This window comes from Hetaerina americana, unplaced genomic scaffold (assembly GCF_022747635.1).
Source record: "Hetaerina americana unplaced genomic scaffold, ioHetAmer1.1.p SCAF_53, whole genome shotgun sequence".
Lineage (NCBI taxonomy): Eukaryota > Metazoa > Arthropoda > Insecta > Odonata > Calopterygidae > Hetaerina > Hetaerina americana.
The window spans coordinates 3,218,269-3,240,876 of NW_027287128.1; the positions used below are offsets into that span (position 1 = coordinate 3,218,269).

The window sequence follows — 22,608 nt, forward strand, 5'->3', positions numbered from 1 at the left end:
GACATGTAATGTACACACAGAGACGTACATATACTATTTGCATGTATCTGCATGTATATTATTAAATACTGTATATATAAATGGGGGTCACAATAGTCCAGGGGCAGAGAATTGAACTACTGACTGGAGGGCCTGGGTTCAATTCCCAGGCAAGCCTTTCTGAGCACCATCAGCTCCATCCAAGCTGTTTTTCCCGGGTCCTAGATCTTACTGGAAAACCATAGGGAAAGGAACTGGTCCCCCTACCCTGATATGTGAATTTCACATGGCGTCAGGCTTAGCAATGGATGAACTCTACCATCACCTACCAAACCAACCTTCAGGTTGATTACTGTGTTCATGGTTATATAGAATAAACATAAATACAGTATAATATATAAATATATATATGTAATCACATTAAAGAAAATAATTTTTAAATAGAAAGACAAGAAAATGCTTTTTATTTTGACTAAATACATATTAGACGTTGTGAACATAATGTAAATGAAAACTTGCATTAGATTTTTTATGCAACATAATATAGAAAGGAAAAATTGAGCTTCTTACAGCCTCGTATTAGGCTGACTATATTAAATAATATTTCCTTTAGCAAAAAAGGGTTTTTAAACAAATATAGAAGTAAAAGAGAAGGGAAAAATTTGAGATTGGTGTGATGATTCAAGGGGAAAGTGAGCCCCTCACCAGTGATCAGACACATTCAAAATATTAGAATGTTCAAAGTTACACGAGAGGGTTTGGTATTTCCTGTATTGCTCTAATACCTAAGCGAGTGAGTGTGTGTGCATGGGTGAGTGCGTGAGTATTCCCCCAAATAGGTCCCTGGCAACGGAAAAACTTCCCCATAAATCACTCTTGGCTAACCAATATGACCGTGCGTGTATTTGTAAGTTCCAGAATACGGTCCCTGGAAATAGGATTAAATTCCCAGCAAACATATTTGGGAAATACCAGCCCCCGTCCACTGTGTAAATTTGAATGTGTGCGTGATCACTGGCAAGTGATTAACTTTCCCTGAGAATCAACACGACAATCTCATATTTTACCCTCCTTCTTTACTTTTACAGAGGTTTAAAAAAGCCTTTACAGCCTAAGGATATATTGGTTAATATAGTCAGTCTAACAGGATATAGGTTGAACATTGATAACAAGGATGAAAGTTGAACTGGCAAATAAAACTAACAAGTCAGAGAAACTGTATTTTATTTCAATATGTGGATAACAATGGTATAAATACACTTAACAGCTGAATAAATCCAAAGAATTGAAACATGAGGATATAGCAAAAAAGCATTTTATTTTACATATTATACAGGACTATAGACACCTCACTTTCATATATCAGCAAATTCCTTTTAAATAGCATTCAGTTGAGCATCAAGCACTTAGTGTCGTCAAACGACTATCAAATAAAATTTTCTATGAAATATCTTCTTTCTTGGTCAATTGGTCAATCTGAAATCACAAAATAAAAAAGACATTGAAAGCCAAGATTTCCATTATTTCTGACGCTTATTTTCATTTTTTAAAATTGCAGATATTACCACTTCAAGAATAAATATTATTTGTGATTGGAATCCCCTCAACCTACATAATTTCTACTAAACCTTAACACTTCTATTTTAAGGGTCTACATAGACTGAGGGATAATTTTTTGCCACTAGTATTGATTATTAATCGCAAAATAGGCATTCTTCAAAGGCAAAGTCCTAGTGTCCCATTGCTCAAATTTTTAATTACCCACATTTGATAAATTTTCCAGGATATAAGAGTCTCAGTCTAATATGAAAAAATATGAGTTGCTGACCCAGACCAAACATATTAAAATTTATGTCGATTAATGTACACATTAGACTGATTTTACTATACTTGAGAATGGACCTGGAATTTTGGATGTTCTAAAGAGACAAATTTGCAAACCAGGATGGTTCTTTTATGGCAAGTTACTTGAATAATATTGTGTAACAAAATACTAGAAGCATGGATGGAATCATATTTCATGCCTTGGGATTTTCCAGTTTCACTTTTTTCAGTGTTACATGGATCTTACTAGTAATTTATGATTTTTATAATCATTTATGGTCATCTTCAGTTTTTTAATAAGGTTCCCACATTATTATTATTTATATGTCTTTCATGTTCTGCTTAAAATAGGGTAAGATGTAAACATTTTTGACTCCTTATGCAGTACAAGTACTATTTTCTACATAGCTATGCTAAGGGCTGGGCATTCTTTCCCCCTAAAGGCAGCATTTCACTTGTGGCTCCTCCTTGACTGATGTAAATGAAGTAGTCCACCTAAATCCCCTCAACCCCTGCCAACAATCACTCTTCTCTGGACAGAATTTTCTAGCATTTTTCTGTAGGCATAGTGAGGTGTCACAGAACTGTTTATTTTAATGTAACACTATGATTAATACTTATTTATAAAGATTTAGTGGCATTACAACCTTCAATAAATAATTTCTGTTTACCATGATACATCAGGGAGTGGCAAATTCACATAATTTATTATATGGAATTATTCAGGACATGTATTTACCATGTATTTACATAGAGACAAGTAATTTGGGGAAAATCATATCACTTCATAATTTCAAGACTTTTTAGCAATTACATTAACAACGACAGATCTAGTATTCTGAACTGACTTTTGATATTGCAATTTTTTTGTTATAGCAGAGCTTCCTCTTACCTGTGTCTTGTACATTTCCTTAACGTCCTGTAAGTCAAGTCGAAGCTCTTCGGTTTCCTCGACTTTTTCTCCATACATCTACAATAAATGTCAACGACAGAGTCAGTGCCATTTGAATGATAGATTAACCAGTTTTAGCCCATGTAACTTTATGTGAGAATGATTGACTCACCCAAATATCTGTCATGTGCCAACAGACATTTTGTGAGTCAAGCATGCACACAAAAAATTACATGGGCTGGCTGATAATTTGTTCAAGGCCCTAACAATCTGAGTCAATTTCAAAATTTCCCCTTACCCACAGGCACATTAGCAGGTAAGTATTGGTTTAATTAAATATATTAGATACATCCACAATTCAACAGTGCCGAAAATAACATAAATGTACACGGAAGAATATCCGTTGAGTGTGCTACTATACTAAACAGTGATCTACCATTTAAACTTAAGTGTTTCTCAGTTCCTCACCTGCAAAAGAGCATCATATTTTGTTTGAAGGTCTGATAGCTTTCCACTATCCGCTTTGGCTGAGGCTAAAACTGTTTCTAATTCAGATAACTTGGCTGTGAGGGATGACACTTCAGTTGTCAATGCACCACGTTCACTCTCCCCTCTGCCCAGCTCCCACTGGAGTTGCTGAACCTCACCTGAGGAGAAGAAGACAAGTACTCAAGGAATCATGATCCACTGCCATAGTAACAGTAACATTCACCAAAAAGTTCATTCAATATGAAACTGAAACAGAATTTCTGAAAGCAAAATTTCTTAAACATAGAGTCATACAGAGTAATTTATTTATAGAAATGTTATGCCTCCACAAACCCAAGTTGCTACCAGGGAATCCATTGGCCAAATTTTGCTGAAAACAACAAAAAATACAACCAATCAGATAAAAAAAGCCTAATCATATCATACAAACATCACATCTATATCAGTTTCATCTGACCATCTTTGTATGATAGGAAACAAATAAAATTTGATTCATTTTTCACTTTTTCGATAAATGCTAATTTAAGGAAACATACTGTATTAACCAGTGTACCATGCACACCCATGTATAATGAACACCATGTCTTTATATAGAAAATATACTCAAAGTATTTTACAATTAATATTTATTGCTGAACATGGTTTGGTGACAGTGTGGCACCATCACCTGCTGATGCTAAACAGCGTTGAAAGCATGGTCAGCAATAAATATTAATTATGGATTGGTGCGTCTATTTTCTATACAATGGAGAAAGTTCACTGAGTAATGGGAAAAACAGTTACTCTTAAAAGATTAAAATGAAGGCAAACATCTGAAATACCATAAGATTTACAGAAATTATAACTCTTCATGGAAAAAATTACTTAATTTAACATCAGCAGTGACAAACTAGAGTTTCCTGAGAACATTCTTTTTCTCACTTCATTAACATAAAAAATGGTGGATAAATAGTGAAATCACTTCAAAATTCAGGCATATGTTAAGTCATTTCTAAAAATATCTACGGTATACCCTGTAATTAATCCTTATGCACTAACAAAGTCATTTTTCAATGACAGAATAAAACACAGATTTTTCCCTAAAGGCTCTTTTGTCCTCATTAGTTTGTATAATTGTTAACATGATCTTCCATCAATTCCTCACAGAATCATACCTTTATTCTGCAGAAAAATTTCCCATTTCTCACTCTATTTGTTTAATTTTTGATATTCACTTTCTGTAATAGCCTCTTACTTTTTATGGGGGTTTATTTTAGGAACTCTATTGCATTTGATTACACTGTGAATCTAAAACTTGTCACTGTAGCCACAGATAAACATGAATGTATGAAGCAACATTTTGTTGAAAAGGTTTTGGAGAGCACCAAATAGTTACCAATGGCCTGCATGACAAGCAAGCAAACAGTATACTACTCCCTCTGATCTCATCTATGATTGAGAGGCAGAGGAAGGGTTGATTCAATTGCCTCAGGGGCCCCTGAGGTGGACAGAGAGATAATGGAGGGCTTTGAACTAATGTAAGACATGTACATTTTTTTAGAGGGAACTACCAGAGAAACAAAGGTTCATATGGTATATGCTAATTTTTTAATGTCCTGAATGCATGCTAAATAGTGCATTTGACAAACAATATTCCAGCATGAAATCTAAAATTTAAATATCTATAAGTGAAGAAGGTGAAAATAGAATACCTACTAAATTTTGTCAATTCATATAATTTACATGATTAGTCTTACCATCTCGGAGCTTTAATTGTGACTGCAGGCTTTCGATAAGGGAAGAGGAAGATGAAGCTGTCATAGCAGCAGCCATGATGCCTGCATGACCTTCAAAAACACTGTTCATGGACCTGCCATCATGGAATCCATCTTCTTGGAACTGGAATGAGTAATCATCATTTTGAAAACTGATAACAACAGACTCAATATAAGAAGATTCTGCTATGATGGCACTTCAAGAAAATACAAAATTTCACTGTAGAAACTTAAGGCGATTGATAAAATGTAAACATACATACTTGCAAAGAGTGGAAATCAGAATTAGCCTGAATGCACTTAAGTCAATCAAGTGATAAAGCTACATGGATTTTGGTTTTTGTGATTAACATAACCAAAAGTTGTAAAATAGTGATTTCCAAACTAAGTGATGAACCATGGGTGATTATCAGAAATTTTCTTACACAGATGAACCATGGATAATTCTACTAAGAGATTAAAAAATTAAGTGAAACATATTTGGCCATCACAAAACCATTTACTGTCTACACACATTTAAAACAAATGCCTATGCACCTAACAGATGTTCTCCTCAACTTTACTGCACTTTTTGCTGAAGCCATAAATTTTCTATACGACTATGAACTTTTGAATCACTAGGCATACATTGTAGAGTAATCTATTCTCAAGAAATGCCACACACAGTGACCATTGCTGTCAAATACTAGGCTCTATGGAGTCCTAAGTCATCTGTATGAAGTAGACTAGAATTATACTTTTTGGTGACAGACCCATTGTGACATCATGCCTTCATTTAAATGGAGTCAGTGCCATCCATGGCTGCAGTAAAAAGAATATCAATTTGAAGTTAACAGTAAAGAAACTTTGCCACGATCTGTAATCACTTCATTGGATCAAATAAAAAATGGCAAACAAATGTCAAACGACATTACTTGAAATAACCCTTAGTTACTCTTACCAATGGCAACCATGTGGAACTGGTAATAGACTCATCAAGAGAAGCATGGCCAAAACTTAAGGCAGGTGATGACCTTGGACTAGGGGGTGAGCCTTTTTGTTGTTGATGCATTTGGTTCTGCTGAGAAGTCTGCTCACTCTGTTTCTGCTGAAGGTGCTCACGCAATTGATCCTGACATGAGACAGTACGTATGAGCATATTCAGAATAGCAGTTGAAATCAGAAGAAAGCAGAAATGCATGTTGAAGATTTGATTTTAAAACAATATTAACTTTCTGATATCAATGGTAGGGAAGAATAAGATTAAAGGCTGGTTTCAAGTCAGAGAGCAATTTAAATGGCACAGATTTCAACTTCCAGGGCATTATTTTTATTTAAATAAATTATTTTGCAAACAAATATAGAGCAATTAATCATATAATTACCACTGATGCATGAAAAAGGTACTATTTATAAGTTAGAGCAAAGTCATGCATAATAAATCAACAATTGAGAAAACTAATTTAGTTTACAAAATACTAATTCCTCTTCAAAGCATTTTACAAAAAGTTGTGGCGAACCCAAAGGTATAATAATTATTCAGGTAAGAAAGTTAATAAATGACAAGATAAAATACCACTCTTTGAAATTACAACAGATTGAGATGGATATTTAATAGCTTAGGTAATTTTAATAAGGAGTAACTTGATTAACTAGTAAATACTTTCATAATATCAAATTTCATTCAATCCCATCCTGCAATAATGGATGGAGATCAAGTGCATATGAGGTAAGATAAACATGTGGGTTCAAAGAATTGAATGATGACCATTTGCATTGGGCACAGAAAGAACTAGACTAGGAAGCATGAGTGCATCCAGAATAGCTTACAAAGAACAGCATCTGGAAGAGAAGTCAGTGAAAATGTCTTCCAGTTTATAAGTATACTTTTGCAAACAACAACTACACTATTGATTGGACTACAATAAAATCTCACAATGCTTTTGACCATTCCAAATTTAACTCTGCAGATTATTTAATATCCCTCCACTTATTCCATAAGGCAGAGGAGTGGGAGGTCCAAGTACACTCCCTTATAACCTACATGCAGTGCCAAAGCTAGGAAGGCTATACTAAAATGACAATTGCATCCCAAAGTGAATTTTATTAATTTTAAAATGTATTCAAGCAAATGGAACCAATGGTTTTAAAGAACATTTTTTAAAATTAATATACAGCTACATTGTTAACTCAAAGTTTAATAGAATTTAATGAAAAAATAACTATGATAACTGAGAAACTGAGAGCTGACAACCTGTAGCAGGGCATTCCTTCGCTTCTCAGCCTCCACAGCTGCTCTCTCGACTGACAAACGTTCTTCGAGGGATAAATTACACCTCTTACACTCAGATAGGGATTCCTCAAGCTTCATCCTCTCCCCTTCCAACCTTGCAACCTCCCTGCATCAAAGAAAGAAAACAAAAAATAAACACTAATTGGTTGACAGAAGAATGGACTTCATCAGTGTTTCTTGCAGAGAATTATCTAAATAAATAAATGCCATTATTACAACATATATGGGCTACTGAAAATGCACAAATACCTCAATTTACAACAGGGTTTGGTTCTTTAAAAATATGTCGCTAAGTGAATTCTTGTTGAACACAGGATCAATTCAAATTTATACTTATGATAAAATGATTGCAGCACTGGTTGAGAATCACTGCACATTGATGTGTGTTTTAATACAAAAATTTTACAATCTTTCTTAGCCCTGATAACAGTTTAGAAACTTATTTCATCAATTTTACACAAATGCATTTAATCTGAGGAGAGTAAAACCATTTTTGCTTCATTCAAAATTAGAATTTTATGTTGTAATTTGGGAGACAACAAATTTTCACATCTCAGATGTAGATGGCAAGACATAAGGTACAAAGATGGGTTTGAGGGGCACTTTAGAAAACCTGAACTATTATGATATTTAATTTCAAAATATAATCTCTGTTTGCCTAATTTATCAGGCTGGTTAACCAAAATCACAATTAGGATTGAAGACTTAATGCTCTATTTTTCATGCATGAGACTACACTGCTACCATAGTACCTACTATAGTCATAAGAAAAGCTCATAATGCCCATCCTCTGTCAAATATCCATTGGTAGGTTTCTAATAACAAGTAACCAGAGATGGATTGGTGCAAGAACTTGCATCATAATTCTCTGGCTTACAATGCAGATATATATTTGTTGTGGTTGATATAAAGAACTATAGCTTACTAGTAACAAAACCTCATTTACCTGGGGCAATGCACCTATTCGTGTGACATTGCAAGAATCTATCAACATGTCTTCATAATATAATGAACTCACTGATCATTGAAAGTGAAAACTTAAACAAGGCCTGATAAAAATGTCAGACTTCAGCTATATGTACATCTTGTTATATTTAATATTAAACAAACTTAAAATAATACTTTGAATTACTTGAAAAATTATAGATGGCATCAGCTGGTATTAATTGGAGGTATATTATTAAATAAATATTAGAGAAGATTCCTAATTGTTATTATAATAACTTGACATGAAGCACATTTACATTTAAAGGTAGGCTTGCACTACCTTTCCTCCTACTTGCCAAGGCCTATTCATATACATAGAAACAAATTACCGTATTTTACTTTTAGGTGGTGTTTAGTACCAAATAAACCATAAGAATAAGTTCGAATAATAAGTAATAAGCTGGATAAGCAAAGAGTAACGGTTAATGCATAAGCGGTAAAGCAATGGTCAAAAATGCTTTAATTTTAATTTAATTGATTGATTTAGATTGTTTTTTCAGACATGAATGCCAATTGAGTCAGTTACATATTTTGCGTTATATTTGCACGCTCTACACAAGCAACTTTAATTTCCTTCTACAGTTATCAACCCAAATGTTGGTTTTGATATGCCATGGTAGAGATAACCATTAACTAAGTTTTAAGGCAAGAAATACACACATTTAGAGAGAGACAGGGGAGGGAGAGTTGCAGTTTATTTTCCTAATTTTGTCATCCTGTTTTCCAATGAAGCAACCAGAAAATCTCACCGCTTAGATTTTAAGATGGAGTAGTCTCAGGCCATCATCCAGAATTTGAAAATGGAGCAAAATGGCTATCGCTCAAAGGTTCTTTCTAATATGCTACAAAACCCACTCACTTGTTTACTTTACCATATTTACTAATCATGACTATTAATGATAAGCAGAGGCCATTTAATTTAAGTCCAATTGAATTATTAAAAATGTTTATGACAAAAAAACTATCAGGGAGTAAGGGAGTTAGCATTAAAAGGGAAAGGCTTAAGAGGCTCAGTTAGTCAGCATTCAGATAGAAAGACTCATGATGATGACTATAATGAACCACCAAGCAATTTTAATGAAGGCACTTTTGGACAGATGCTCTTGGAATTCATACCTTTCCCGTTTCTGTAGGCTTTCTTTAGACAAGGCTGCTTCTGTCTCCACTTCTTTTCTCAAGGCCATTAGTTGGGACTCCAGACTAGAGACTCGTGATGTGAGAGTAGCACACCGCTGTCTTCCTGATCTCTCCTTCTCAGCTGCCATTTTTGCTTTTCCCTCAGCCTCCGCTGTAGAAGAAAATGCATTCACTTCAGTTCACTGGCTCAAGTTTGACAGAAATGATGCAATTGTTTATATCTTTTGGCTTCAGTGCGCTCCATTAAATGGCTAATGTCTTTGAGCAAAGTGAAAATGACTATCCTCCATCTTAAAGAATATAACAAAAGTAAAAAAAAAAGAAAAATGCAACATGAGGGATTCATGTGAAAAATAAAAAGTATAATACACTTTCATGAGGTCAGTGAAACAAATTAATTTAAAAAAAACACTCATTTTACTAATGCCAAAGAACTGCAGGAGATGCCGCAACACTAACTTTTAACGGAGTCAATCGCTAATAGGCATTTCAATGCAAAAATTCAAGAGTTTAAAAACCATCCCAGTCAAGTCAAATGATTTTTACATTCTGAAATTGTTGCATTGATACTCATTTTACTCACTAAAACTTTCATCGATTGCTGCAGAAGAATTTTATTGTTTGCCTGCTCAATGTAGATTTGCTATGGCACAAACATTTCAGCATGACTACCACAAACCAGTTCAATATAGTTGGCAAATTCTCTGCATAAGAAGAGAAGGTCGAAGCAGAGAGAGAGAGAGAGGAGCACGGAAATGTTTAATAGAAATGATAGAGAACCACAATTCACTAATTTCTCTCATCTTGGTCACTTGGGAAATTTTTTTATTCAATAAAATATTTTTCCATAGAAAAGATTTCAAAGATGACCAAAGTTAGGGACGTGAGGTAACTATTACTGTTCAAAAACATTTTCATGCTCCTCCATCCTGGTACCCCACTTTCTTCACCTCCAGCCCACTTGAATAATGCTGCATATTGCATTAACCCCTTGCGCTGAAATGATGAGTCCAGCTCGTCATGAACTTACGATGCCAAATTGCACAATGACGAGTGTAGCTTGTCATCAGATTATCATAAGTTTAGCACTATTTACGGGGAACAATATAATAATTTTGAAAGTTTAACAATGCTAAAACATCACTAGTGTACACAAAGAACTCATAAATCATGAAATATGATGCAATGGAAGTCTCCAATGTCTAAAAGAATTATAAATTGTGTACGTGAAAGTGACAATGAGAGCATTGAAAAGAAGAAGTGACAATGAGAGCATTGAAAAGAAGAGAAGAAGGAGAGATGGTAGGGAAGAAATTGTTTCAAAACCAGCTAGTGTGATTGATTATAATTGAGAAATGGGAGGTGTGGACAAACAGGGCCAGCAGCTGCCATGCTTCCAGTTGATGAGAAAGTTCATGAAAGGATATAAAAAAATGTTCTTTTATATGTTTGATATTGCACTGTTTAATTCTTATACTTTATACTCTAAAGTAAACAAAAATAGAAGAAAAGCAGAACTAAGTTTCCTTTGGATGTTGCAGAGGCGTTATTGGACAAGGTCACTGCCAAATTGCAATGTTAATGGACCACCTTCACATGGTGACATACCTGTCCGATTGCAGGCTTAAAATTGGGCTCATTTACCTGAACATATCCCATCAACACCAAAGAAACAACATCCAACAAAAAGATGCCATGTATGCTTCAAAAATAATGTCAGAAATGAGACAACTTGGCAGTGTAAGCACTACCAGGTACCTTAACATAATTTCCTTTTTTGTTAATATTTAATATTATTATTATTACAGTTGTAGTTAATAAGAAAAATGTCTTGATAAAAAAAAGAATTTTAACTAGATACTTTACAATATGAAATAATAATCACTTTTTATTTCACTATTCTACGTTCATTACCAGCTAAAAAATATCATTTCATTGCCTACCATTCCCTTTTAAAAGAACCACAGAAAAAATAAATAGAGGATAGGAGCACGATATTCAGAAAATAAATTGAAGTGGAAGGGGTTAATGAGTAATCATTGACATTGATACTGTGTCTGGAAGTTAAGATGATATGTGTCTACTATGCAAGTACATGAAACATTGAACAGATGAAATTTATTCGTCATGCTTGTATAAAAAAGCTGTATTTATCTATAAGGTTATACAAATTTGTTATGATAGAAGCACAAATTACTAGCCACCAGTGAAGTGGTTATTCTTTGTGAAGATATTTATGAAATCTAAGGGGAGTAAAATGAATTGCACCCATATGAGAAACAACCCTGCCATCTAATGGGCCAATATTTTTCAATTAACTATGGAAATGAATAGGCAGAAAGTTGTATAATTTAACTAACCTAGTTTTCCAAGCAACTCCTTCTCTGTGGCCTCCCAGGCTGCCTCCCGCTGTCTGGCCATTGTCTGCAAAGATTCAAGCTGCCGGAGAAGGGGACGAGTGGCCCTTGATGCTTGGGCCCCCACTTCCTCACCACGGGCCTCCACTTCCACGAGACGCCTCTCAAGGACAAGCCGTTCCATTCTCTGGGCCTCCTCACGTCTGGGAATGACATACCAAAAATTAACCATCCTTACATAAGAAAGCTACTCTAAATGTAGTGAAACCTTGCATTTGCATTATTGGATTTTATGCTTTCCTGAAATTTACAAAATTTTCATCATGTCCTATACAATTTCGTATTTATACAATGTATGCGGAAACCTGTAATTACACGATTTAATTTTAACTTCTCCTGCCATTGTTATAACCATGTGCTGGATTAAAAAAATTTTACATTCTAAGAAAGTTACTTATGCACATCAGCTTTTTTATAAAAAACTATTTGGCCTATGTCTTGTACATATAGACTAAAAAAGACAAGAGAGAGCAGTAGTGCAAACAGTTTTAGCAAAAAATTATAATGGGGTGGGGTATTACAGAGCACCACTACTGATGGAAATTGAACTACTAAAACTCATAATCTCAGTCTACCAGGGAAAAATTCGGGCTATGAAACACAGGGGAACCTCGCTCATTGAGCACCTTACAGAGTAAGTCACTCACATTATGAACAAAAATATGAGTCCCGAAAATGACTCGCTTAAAGAGTGACTTTTTGCATGACGAGTGACAAGGATAGGGGAATACCCCGATTTATTACATGCTTGCCATTGCAGTTAGTCTCTAGTACTTGTTTTGAATGTAAACATTGCTAGTGATCACACATTTTTCCAAACTTGTGTTCAAACATATTATTAGTGATTTTTTTATTTGAAGCTTTAATATTGACACAAAGAAAAATCCATAAAAAGAAAGCCTATAAGAGAATAAAAAAAAATAACAGTATAAATGAAAGTAAAATCATTGAAAACCGGGAACAAGTTGTGAGCATGGCTGATATAGTATGACCATTGGTTGAAATCAAGGCTTGGCATTTTCCTCAAGAACATGGGCAAGACTAAGGACATAGATGCCTCAAATTGAATGACAAGAGTATCTACGGTAACATATTCTCAACAACGTTGAAAGGTTGCCTCTTATTTGCATAAAAAGCAATTGCAATGTGACACCATGAATGAGAATATAATTTGTGAGTAAGGGAAAGAGACTTTCACTAAGCTCGTTAATAAGATGACAGGATCATCAATGGCTGAACAAGTATTTAAAGGGAGCCATGAGGTTCCACTGTAAATACATTGTCCAACTAGGAGTTAGTTCCATAATATATACCTCATAAGAATTCCTGGTGGAGACTATTTATATTACACCAAAGTTAAAATTATGGGGAGTAAAAATGACTTTAACCTAAACATGTTGAAGCATGGAAAACACAAGAACTGGTGACTGACAACTGGGATAATTTGCACTGCCTCAATGCAATAGATATACCATGATGGGCTTCTGAATAATAAAAAGTACTGAAACTTGTTTTATCACATCAATACTACACTGAATCAAAAATACTTTTATTTTATTCAAATTATTTTGAAGTTGGATGACTGTTTGCACTGGCCAAATAGTGAGTTAGCTCAGATTCTCATACGCTAAGTTTCCCTCAATTACTTGAGTACATAATTTTATCCTGCTTGACAAGGGAAAGAACATTTCAACTGAGGGAAAAATAATAATTTTAGAGCAAATTGATTCTCATGATGTTATCTGTATCAATATAGCAAAGCACCTAAGGTTGCAAGCCTCTAAAATTAATTCAATATTCAAAAATTGCAATTAGATTCAGAAACATGCAAACCAGTATGGACATTAGTATAAGAAGGGAGAATATGTCAAAAACTGCAAATATGAAGAATTACTGAAAAAATGGTTTTTAAGTAATAGATCATCAAATATCACTGCTAATGGCTTCACATAAGAAAAAAGTATTGCACATTCCCACAAGATTGGGAATCAAAGCTTTACAGCATCCAATTGGTTGCAAAGGTTTCAAAATATGCACCACATCGTATACAAGACTGTATGTAGTGAAAGTAGAACTGTAGACATCAAGATTGCAACTACTCCTCCTGTGAAATGTATCAGGATTCAATAAACTTCTTGATGACTATAGCCCAAAAGATGTTTTCATGCAGACAAGACCGGGTTATTTTTTTAATTTGCAGCCAGCAAAAATACTGCTTTAGAGTGGAAGAATGCCTTTCTCTCTGACTACAGAAGTAAATTATAATTATGTTATTTCAAACCCACCTTGTATGATCTTCCTGAACTTTGGACAAAGTTTCCCTTAGTCTCTCCGTCTCAAGTCTTCCAAACTCAATTGTGGCCAGTAGTTCCCTTTCTTTCTCATTCCACTGATCTTTTTCCTCTTCCAGGGACCTGGAAATTTCAGCAAATAATTCCTTGATTCTATCTACTAACAAATTATTCTAATTCATAAGCAAATAAAAATTAATTATCAAAGTTGATTTCAAGGTTTAACACATTTTCACTTCCTAAATCTGCATGTTGGTGCCTCAATGAACGATGGGTTTACATTATTATAAATTTTCTACATAGAGTGCTTGTATGTACGCCCATGGATTATGTCCCTATTTATGATTGAAGATTCACATTACGATTGTATGAGCCCTTTGAAATTCTAAAACTTACAAAGATTGAGTGCTCCTGATGCTGTTTCTCCAATCTTTAATCATTATTCATGCATTAATATGACTCCCAGTTACACATAAAATATATTATGTTTATCTCCTCCCTTTGGCATTACAGGTTGAGAATTTGTGATTATGGTACTATTGCTCTTGTGAGGCAACAGCCCACTGACAATTACCTGGCATTTAACCAATTTTTGTGATGCCATATGGCATGACTCTACAAAAGTGTTTCGATTCTGTTTGGTAGTCCAATTTATCATACTTCACCATCAAAATGGGCATATATTTGTCAAAAATATATCATAAATAATTTAATTTGAATTAAAAAATACTAAACCCAATAGCTCAGCCCTTTCCTGCCATTTTAAGAATTATTACTGCAAGACACATTCACTATTCATAAATGCAATTATTTTATTACCTCCCATTTGCATAACATTTTTTAGTAATTTTAACTTAAAAAAAACTGAATTGAGGATACATGGTGCACATGCCTGCCTAATCTGATGGGTTGCAACCAGTGAAACAAATATGCCTCCACAATTTAATACATAGATGTGCATCAACACTGAAACTTTAGGCTCAGGTTCTCTTAAATACGCCATGACATATCTTACACCTATTGAATAGACATCTATGAGCCTCATTAGGTTTTACATTAGATCAGATCATTTTTCTGTTCCTTAACTATCAAACTATTATGAAAAATAAGGGGTCACCTAAAAAATATCTTATCATGTGAAATCCTCCTCCAGAATAATTATTCGTGACATTCTGTGTCCCTATTGGAAGATTTTCTGAAAATATGTATCGAAAAAATAGCCACAATGCTTCATCTCTATTTTTAAGTACTGAGATTAGTTGCACCAATATTTCATTTTATTTTTGACATTTTTCTAAAATTGGTAATTTTTCATGCATATCAGTCATTGAAAACTATTCCTTCTTTCATTCTACAAATTTGTTTCAAAAAATCCTTTCCCAAAAAAACTTGATATGTAAAAATTTTCTTCTAACAAATTCATTTTAAAACACAACTGAGGAAAAAAAACTGGCCTCCACAGCAGATTTAATTAATAATGAATGAGTTTAACGGTACTCATCTGCCACAAAACCGCCGGAGCCAACAAATAATGGGAATCTTTAACAGATTAAAATAAATTAATTACAGCAAAGTGAAGTCTTACCTCTTCTCCTCACTTAAAGCCTTCCTCTCATTATCCACTTTGGATAATAAATCAGATGTCTCCCTCTCTGCCGCTTCCAATGACATCTTAAGATTGTGTATAGCCTCCACTTGGGTCCTCTCCACTTCCTCCCTCATGCCAAGAGACCGCTTCACCCTCTCCAGCTCATTCTCACTTTCCTCCAAACGCTGCCTGCAGATCAAACCCAAGGGTTTTAGCATGCAATATTGCAAATATTTGGTCAACATATATTAAATTAGAACTGAATTTCAAAGTAAATGAATGATTTTACAGATATGAATATGAAATGAGGTAAAACTAAGGCTGCTATCATTCTTGTCCTGCCAAGATAAACACAGTGCATCTAAATGAGCTTTGAACTGGTAATTTTCCAAAGAAGGGCTGTTAAGTAATCAGATTATTCTATTTCTTCAGGAATAATGATCACTAAATTATAGAGCAACACATTTTTTAAAGATATCAGTTACCATTACATTTGAATGTGATACTGATTACATGAATGACAGCTTTATAATTAAAATATCTTGAATTTTGGTTCCAATAGTTAATGTCTCTGATACATAATGGTGCATAATTAGGCATACCTGATTGCAGATATGAAAACAAGGATTTTACTTTTAGTTATAGGCAGATCTATATATTTTACATGGATTCTTTTGAATGAGTGAACCGAAATAATGTGCATGGAATTGAAAGTAGTAGTTTTGAATGAAGTTCTTGAGAGGGCAAAAAAATCTTGCTTCACTGAAAAAAAGCTATTCCAAAAATCATGGAAAAGCTCCTCAGAAACTATAATACATTCTTCCAATAATGCTCACACTTTCTACAGTGTGCACTTACTTTAATTTATGTCACACAGAAAGTGAGAGGCAAAGAAAGAAAACTCGATGAAGTAAATAATTTCAATTTCTACATCTAGCCAAGCCTTCAACTACAGAATGAAAGACAGTAGAAGGTGCAACTAATGAATGAAATTGATAGGGAATGGGACACAGTTTGAAGAATTCAATTACAAGAGATGAACTTTCAGTTGCAGCAATTGTACAACTGCACTGTTTATCTATAACAATTATTTGCAGAGACAAAAAGACCTTGAAGTAAGTCCAACATCTATTTTCATAATTACAACTAAGTGGTCAAAAGAAGTGCAGCGTAACCTTGTTCAAGGAAAAACTGAATTAGCTTAGACAGCCACTACACACCACACTTCAATGAATGTAGAGAAAACAATAATTTGAGAGAGCCATGGTAAAATCCTAGTTGAAGAAGAAATATAAAATGCATGGAGAGAATTTTTCGAGAACCCTTATGATAGACAAGAAATGCATAGTTCAATAATGGAAGAATGAGATACTGTTGATGAGAGTGAACATTACATTCTCCGGTCTGAAATTGAAGCTGAAGTAGACCCAGGGACACAAGAGGCACCTGGACCAATAATACTCTCAAAACTAATATTTTTTGATAAAACAAGAAATACTAAAGAACTGATAGAATAATGTAATCAGCCTTAGACAAAAATAAGGAAAATGACAGACAAATGTGAAAACTATAGAATACTTTAGTTTGATGAATAACATACAAGTATAATTTAATCGAAAAGAAAGTTGTAGGGTACTTGAATGAGGAACAACAAGGATGGTGAGGAAGTGCATAAATAATTACTAATGACAAATAGTGCCGTCACAGAAATAACAAGGGCTTCATAATTATTTATTTTTCCACGCCCAGTAGAGTCTAATTTTATGAGGATTAACTACCGTAAGGAGAAATTGAAAATTTTAAGGATCTTTCCACAAGAATTACCTTTTCAATTCATCTCCTAATAGTTATGACAACTCCATCAGAACAAACTGTTCCTTACCTGAGGCTAGAAGTTGTTTTCTCTGAATTTTTCTGAGCAGCTCTAAGATTCTTGATGATTGTGGTAAGGTTCATTTCTTGTTTTGACAGCTTCTCACCTTCCTCCCTTAACTCTCTACATTCTTCTTCCTTCTCCTTGAGCAGAGCAGCAAGGTCATTGCTATCTCTCCTGGACAGCTCATCCATCTTTTCCTTGAGCTTCATTCTTAGCAATTCATTCTCACCATTTGCCTGTTGCAGTTTTCGGTCAAGCGTTGCCAGCCTTCCTTCAAACTCAACCCTTGTTGTCTCCCTTTCTCCACATTTAGACTCTGCGTCCTTCAATTTCCTGCAGTAAAATATTTAGGTCTGAACTACTTCTCTTATAAAGAATTACAAGGCCAGAACCATGTAAATTATTCTCAACAAGCTGAGAAATTATTCCTTGCATTGGATAAAAAACAAGAGATCACCTTATTGCAGTGGATGAAACAAGGATTGCATCAGTTTTAAATTTCAATGCAACAATTTCAGAGCATAAAAATCATTCCCCTTGAACGGGATAGGCGAATCCCGGTCAAGGCGAATGATTTTTACTCTCTGAAATTGTTGCATGGAAATACACATTGGTGGATGACTCCGTTAAAAGTTACTGTTGTGGCATCTCCCGCAGTTTCTTTGGAATCACTTTTAAATGTTTAATTCTGCCAGAATATTTTTAAACAATGGATTTAAAGGAAAAAATCTAACAGATCAAAGGAAAAATAATAGACATATAAAATAGTGGATTTAGAGAATAGTTAATATTATGATATATACTTTATAGGAATAACTTAATCTGCTTACCTTGCAGACTAATGCTAATAACTATTGAAACATTTTTGAATGACCAAAAAGACAACTTTCTAATATAAACATTTTACTAGTTCAAAGTGCAGGTAATTGAAAAAATAGATGCCACAAACTGTGGAGCTGGAAGGAATGTAAAAAAAACACTGCAATTCCACTGTTCAAAATTCATTAACTCACATCCATGATTTTGCTGCCGCACAGCTTCATCAGGTAAGAAGTCAGTAAAAGGTTGTATTGTATATATACTATTCCAATGTGGTGGGAAGGGGAAAAAATAGGAGGAGCCAAAACAACTAAGTAATATGCCCCGTGACACATTTGTGTAATTAGGGAAGGTGGGGAAAGAAAAAAGATGGGAGATGGTTACTCCATGGGGGGCTGAGTGCGAGTAGGGAAGGGGAGGAGGGGTGGGGAAGTAGGTAGGGTAAAATAGGGTCATTTAGCAAAAATATTTTTTTGGCTTTAGCCTTTAACAATATCTCCAACTCCTCCAGACTGTCCAAACCTTTGTCTTTTACCTTCAACATTTAATAATTAAGTATATGAAATCATTACTGTGTCTCTGTTGTGTATGAAGCATGCCATATGTTCTTTGATTCTGATGTTGAAAGCTCTACCTGTCCGTCCAATGAAAATGCCACTGCTGTTGTTACAACAACATTTGTATGCACCACTTTATGTTGAAATGTCCACCTAGTCCTTGTTTGCCCTGAGTATGTCTTTTTGTATCCATTATAAAATGCAGCTCTTACTTCCTCCTAGGGGAGCAGTCTTCAATTTGCAATGATATTCCACCAAGAAAAGGGAGTCACCTCCACTTTGACCCTTCTTCTTGCCCAGGTGTAGTCATATAAAATCCCTTTCCTAAGTAATTGTGCTTGTTTCCATCTGTAAATGTGCCCACAAAATGTGAAGGTTATCCATTGTTTTCCACTATTTTTTTATGGTCTGGGGTTCCTTGTGTATGTTTGTGATTGACATCATGAGAATGCTGCATAATCTGCGTATCATTGTGTGGAAGGCAGTCTTTGTGAAACGGGGTGTCTTGAATTGAAAGTGTATCACTTGGGATGAATGAGGATACCTAAAAAATGATCAGTGATGCATTTGATGTAGTGAAACCTTTAATACAGTTTCTTGAGATCATGCAGATCTCATTGCAAAATGCAGATCTTGTTCTTGCAACTCCATAGCTGAGACTGCCACTGCACATATGCAAGATAAAATTTTGTGACGAACAGCTGGCAAGGCAGACAGGCCTTAAAGTATCATTTCAGAGAACAAGCTCCACACAGGGGTAAATTATTCTTGTCAGCAGCTGACTATGAGGAATCAGAGAATGTGGAAAGTTTTTCAACATTAAAGTTGGAGCTGTATATTAATTTACTAGTACCACTTTAAATGAATTGAATGCTAATAATCCATGTTTCTACACTTTTCTGGATTCCTCAAGGTTCATCATTCCTACAATCACCCACTACGAAATCGGACTGATGAATATGGAACCTGAAACATCAGCTGGTAGAAAATATACATCTATGCTTATGAATATTGGAAAGTAAAATGTTCTATACACAAAATGTGAAAAATACATAAAGCTATTGTTTGAGTACATAAATATTCTAAAACTAGGCTAAAATTGCTGAAGAGGACTTACTGATAACTGTAAATTGTATTTGTTTTGCTAATACATACTACTAGCTCCTATGGCCTGCTTTGCCAGACCAATTTATCCATACAGCTGTAACTGGATTAACTTTGCATTGTACACCTTTTTAGGTATCTGGGCAGTTTTTCACCATGGTTTGCCTGCGGACATGTGATTTTGCAGATGCTTTGGACCAATATAGTTCGATTTTGCCAGGAATAAAATGAAAATTGAATTCCAAAAAAACAAACTGATACACTATGGAAGTTAACCCCCAAAGTAATAATTCTAGGTCATCGAATTTTGCAGTAGCAGTTTACCAAAACAATGATGCACTTATAAAGTTAACTTTAAAGAAATAATTCAAGACCCTCAACTTTTGCTGCTGCAAAAATTGTACAAAGCATCTTCTTGGCTATCTGCATAAATCATAACATATGTTTGTAAATGATATAATAGCTAGACAAAGAATTCAAAAGTTTAATTATTGCTTCTCACTGAATTGAATTGATTGAAATCTAAATTCTGAGTGAAATAAGTCCAAATCAGCCAAAAATCCTTACACATGTTTGCCATAAGAAAACATTTACCCAGAATGGCCTTGACCAAAATTGACTTTGGAAATATGGTACCTTATATACCTAATTTATTAGTTAAGCTAGGTATTGAAGCTGACCATAGGTTTTTTTTAAAGATAACAATCAGGAATTCAAATCAGGCTTTATATGATACTATAGCTCAGAGCGAGAATACCTACTTGAAAGAATAACTACATGCATTTACATAATTATGCTTATCACATGGAAAATGATCCCAAAGAAGCAGCATATATATTGTAGCAAAGCTCATTTGATTACTGGGAGTCACATCTAGGAAGCTACACATTATTTTCACATGGATTACTATATTAAGTTAAACAAACCTTGCAAGTTCCATGTTCTGTTCCTGAAGTTCAACATTAGAACGACTAAGTTCAATTAATTTGGATTCTCTAGCTTCAAGAATGTCTGTTGTTTCAGAAAGCCTCTGAAAAAAAATGAAAACATATCATTTATGGCATAATAATATAAACAATTACATTTACCAAAGGATGATTAAAAATGCTATAAAAGTGATACTGCTCACAGTACATATCAATGTAAATCATCTCTTCCGACATTAAAAAATGAAATAAAACAGCACAAAATATACAATAGAATAACTTACTAGTGAAAATTTGTGAAACATATCAAGATTAAATGCATCACATGCAATGGCACCCACAATTCAAAATTCATGCGGTGGAAAGATCTCAATCCTGACACCCACTAATTTTCTTGCAAAAGGTAATACTTTTTGAAATAACATATTCAAAACATTTCAATCATACAAATTATACATATCATACATCTGTATTGATACAAATCTGTTGCAAATGCAGAATGCCAAGCGTGGCTCCCTCTGTATTCTTCTCAAATGATATACTAAGACTGAACTTCTACAATAGGGGAAGACGGCATGTGTAAGGAGGGCAAGGGATCATGAAATGAGTAACTAATTGCAGATACTTTTGAAATAAAAATGAATATTAAGGCAGCAATTACTGCTTTCCCAATTTTATCCTTCCTGCATAAATGGAACTATTCAAACAGGAGACAGTGTTACATTTAGCTTTTGCAGCATCACAGTAGATATAAAGAAATTACCATTTTTGTAGAGCTGCCGGAAAGACAAAGGGACAGATAATATGAGGTCAGAGCATTAAAAAATTGAATAGATATGCGAAATGGATGTAATGCACATTAAATTTGTTACAGTGAAACTTCCACCACTGAATGTTTACTTGGCCCCATACTCCACAAAATTATTCTTTGCCAGCAATTGCTTCCTACAATTTATTAAGTAATCCAATTACACTGTGACAATTGGCTATTATTTTTTAATTTCATTGACTTTTCATGTATTGATTAATGCAATACTTGATAAACCTTTACCTTGGCCAACTCTTCCACTTCATTCACTTGACTTGCTGAACGCTCTTCAAGTAACAAATGATGATCCCTGGAAAACCTATGCCGCTGGGAAAAGTGGTGAAGATGGTGTAAACGTTCACCTTCACCACGAAATGATTCTCTTAACTCCAAGAGGGCAGCAGATGGAGTGTAATCTAGGAGAGTAAATTAGTAACTAAATAAATTTCTAGTTAACCTATTACAGAGCCTACTTATCACATACACTATTTTAGTATGCAATACTGCCCTAGATTTAATGAAATATAATAATGGGGAACTTCTAAGAGATGATAACTTAAGCACATATAGTTCATGTTTTAATAAATATAGAGGAGGAGGACTATTCATTGATAGGTAATGGTGATAAAACCAGATGCAGTGATGAAAAAGTCAATAGTATCTAGAAAATCATAGCTCATTCTCTAAAATAAGGAAACACCTAAATTATTTTCGTTTTATCATTAATACACATATGCATGCTGTCATTCATTCCAAATAATGCACATGAAAACGTAAACACATATCCAGATATTTCTCAAGTAATATTTTATTAATCTAAACTTAGTTGATCTGATGCAATGAATTATGCACTGTAACATACTGATATAGCTTATGCAAGGAGCCAAA

The 22,608-nt window shown here is 34.3% G+C and overlaps 1 protein-coding gene across 3 annotated transcripts in view; it reads right to left on the reverse strand.

The window, feature by feature from the left end:
• Positions 1-1,222: 1,222 nt before the first annotated feature.
• The window catches only part of Tmf (TATA element modulatory factor), a 39,504-nt gene continuing 18,118 nt past the window's right edge, over positions 1,223-22,608 (reverse strand). For all 3 annotated transcript variants that reach the window (XM_071593203.1, XM_071593202.1, XM_071593204.1), the window contains 13 exons: positions 21,964-22,136; positions 20,913-21,016; positions 17,513-17,839; positions 15,628-15,819; positions 14,037-14,165; positions 11,695-11,894; positions 9,314-9,485; positions 7,172-7,316; positions 5,879-6,049; positions 4,921-5,062; positions 3,164-3,342; positions 2,696-2,773; positions 1,223-1,455 (listed from right to left, as the gene is read on the reverse strand). In XM_071593203.1, the coding sequence (XP_071449304.1) occupies positions 1,420-1,455; positions 2,696-2,773; positions 3,164-3,342; positions 4,921-5,062; positions 5,879-6,049; positions 7,172-7,316; positions 9,314-9,485; positions 11,695-11,894; positions 14,037-14,165; positions 15,628-15,819; positions 17,513-17,839; positions 20,913-21,016; positions 21,964-22,136 (2,048 nt within the window). In that variant the 3' untranslated portion in view covers positions 1,223-1,419. The remainder of the gene's footprint in view (positions 1,456-2,695; positions 2,774-3,163; positions 3,343-4,920; positions 5,063-5,878; positions 6,050-7,171; positions 7,317-9,313; positions 9,486-11,694; positions 11,895-14,036; positions 14,166-15,627; positions 15,820-17,512; positions 17,840-20,912; positions 21,017-21,963; positions 22,137-22,608) is intronic.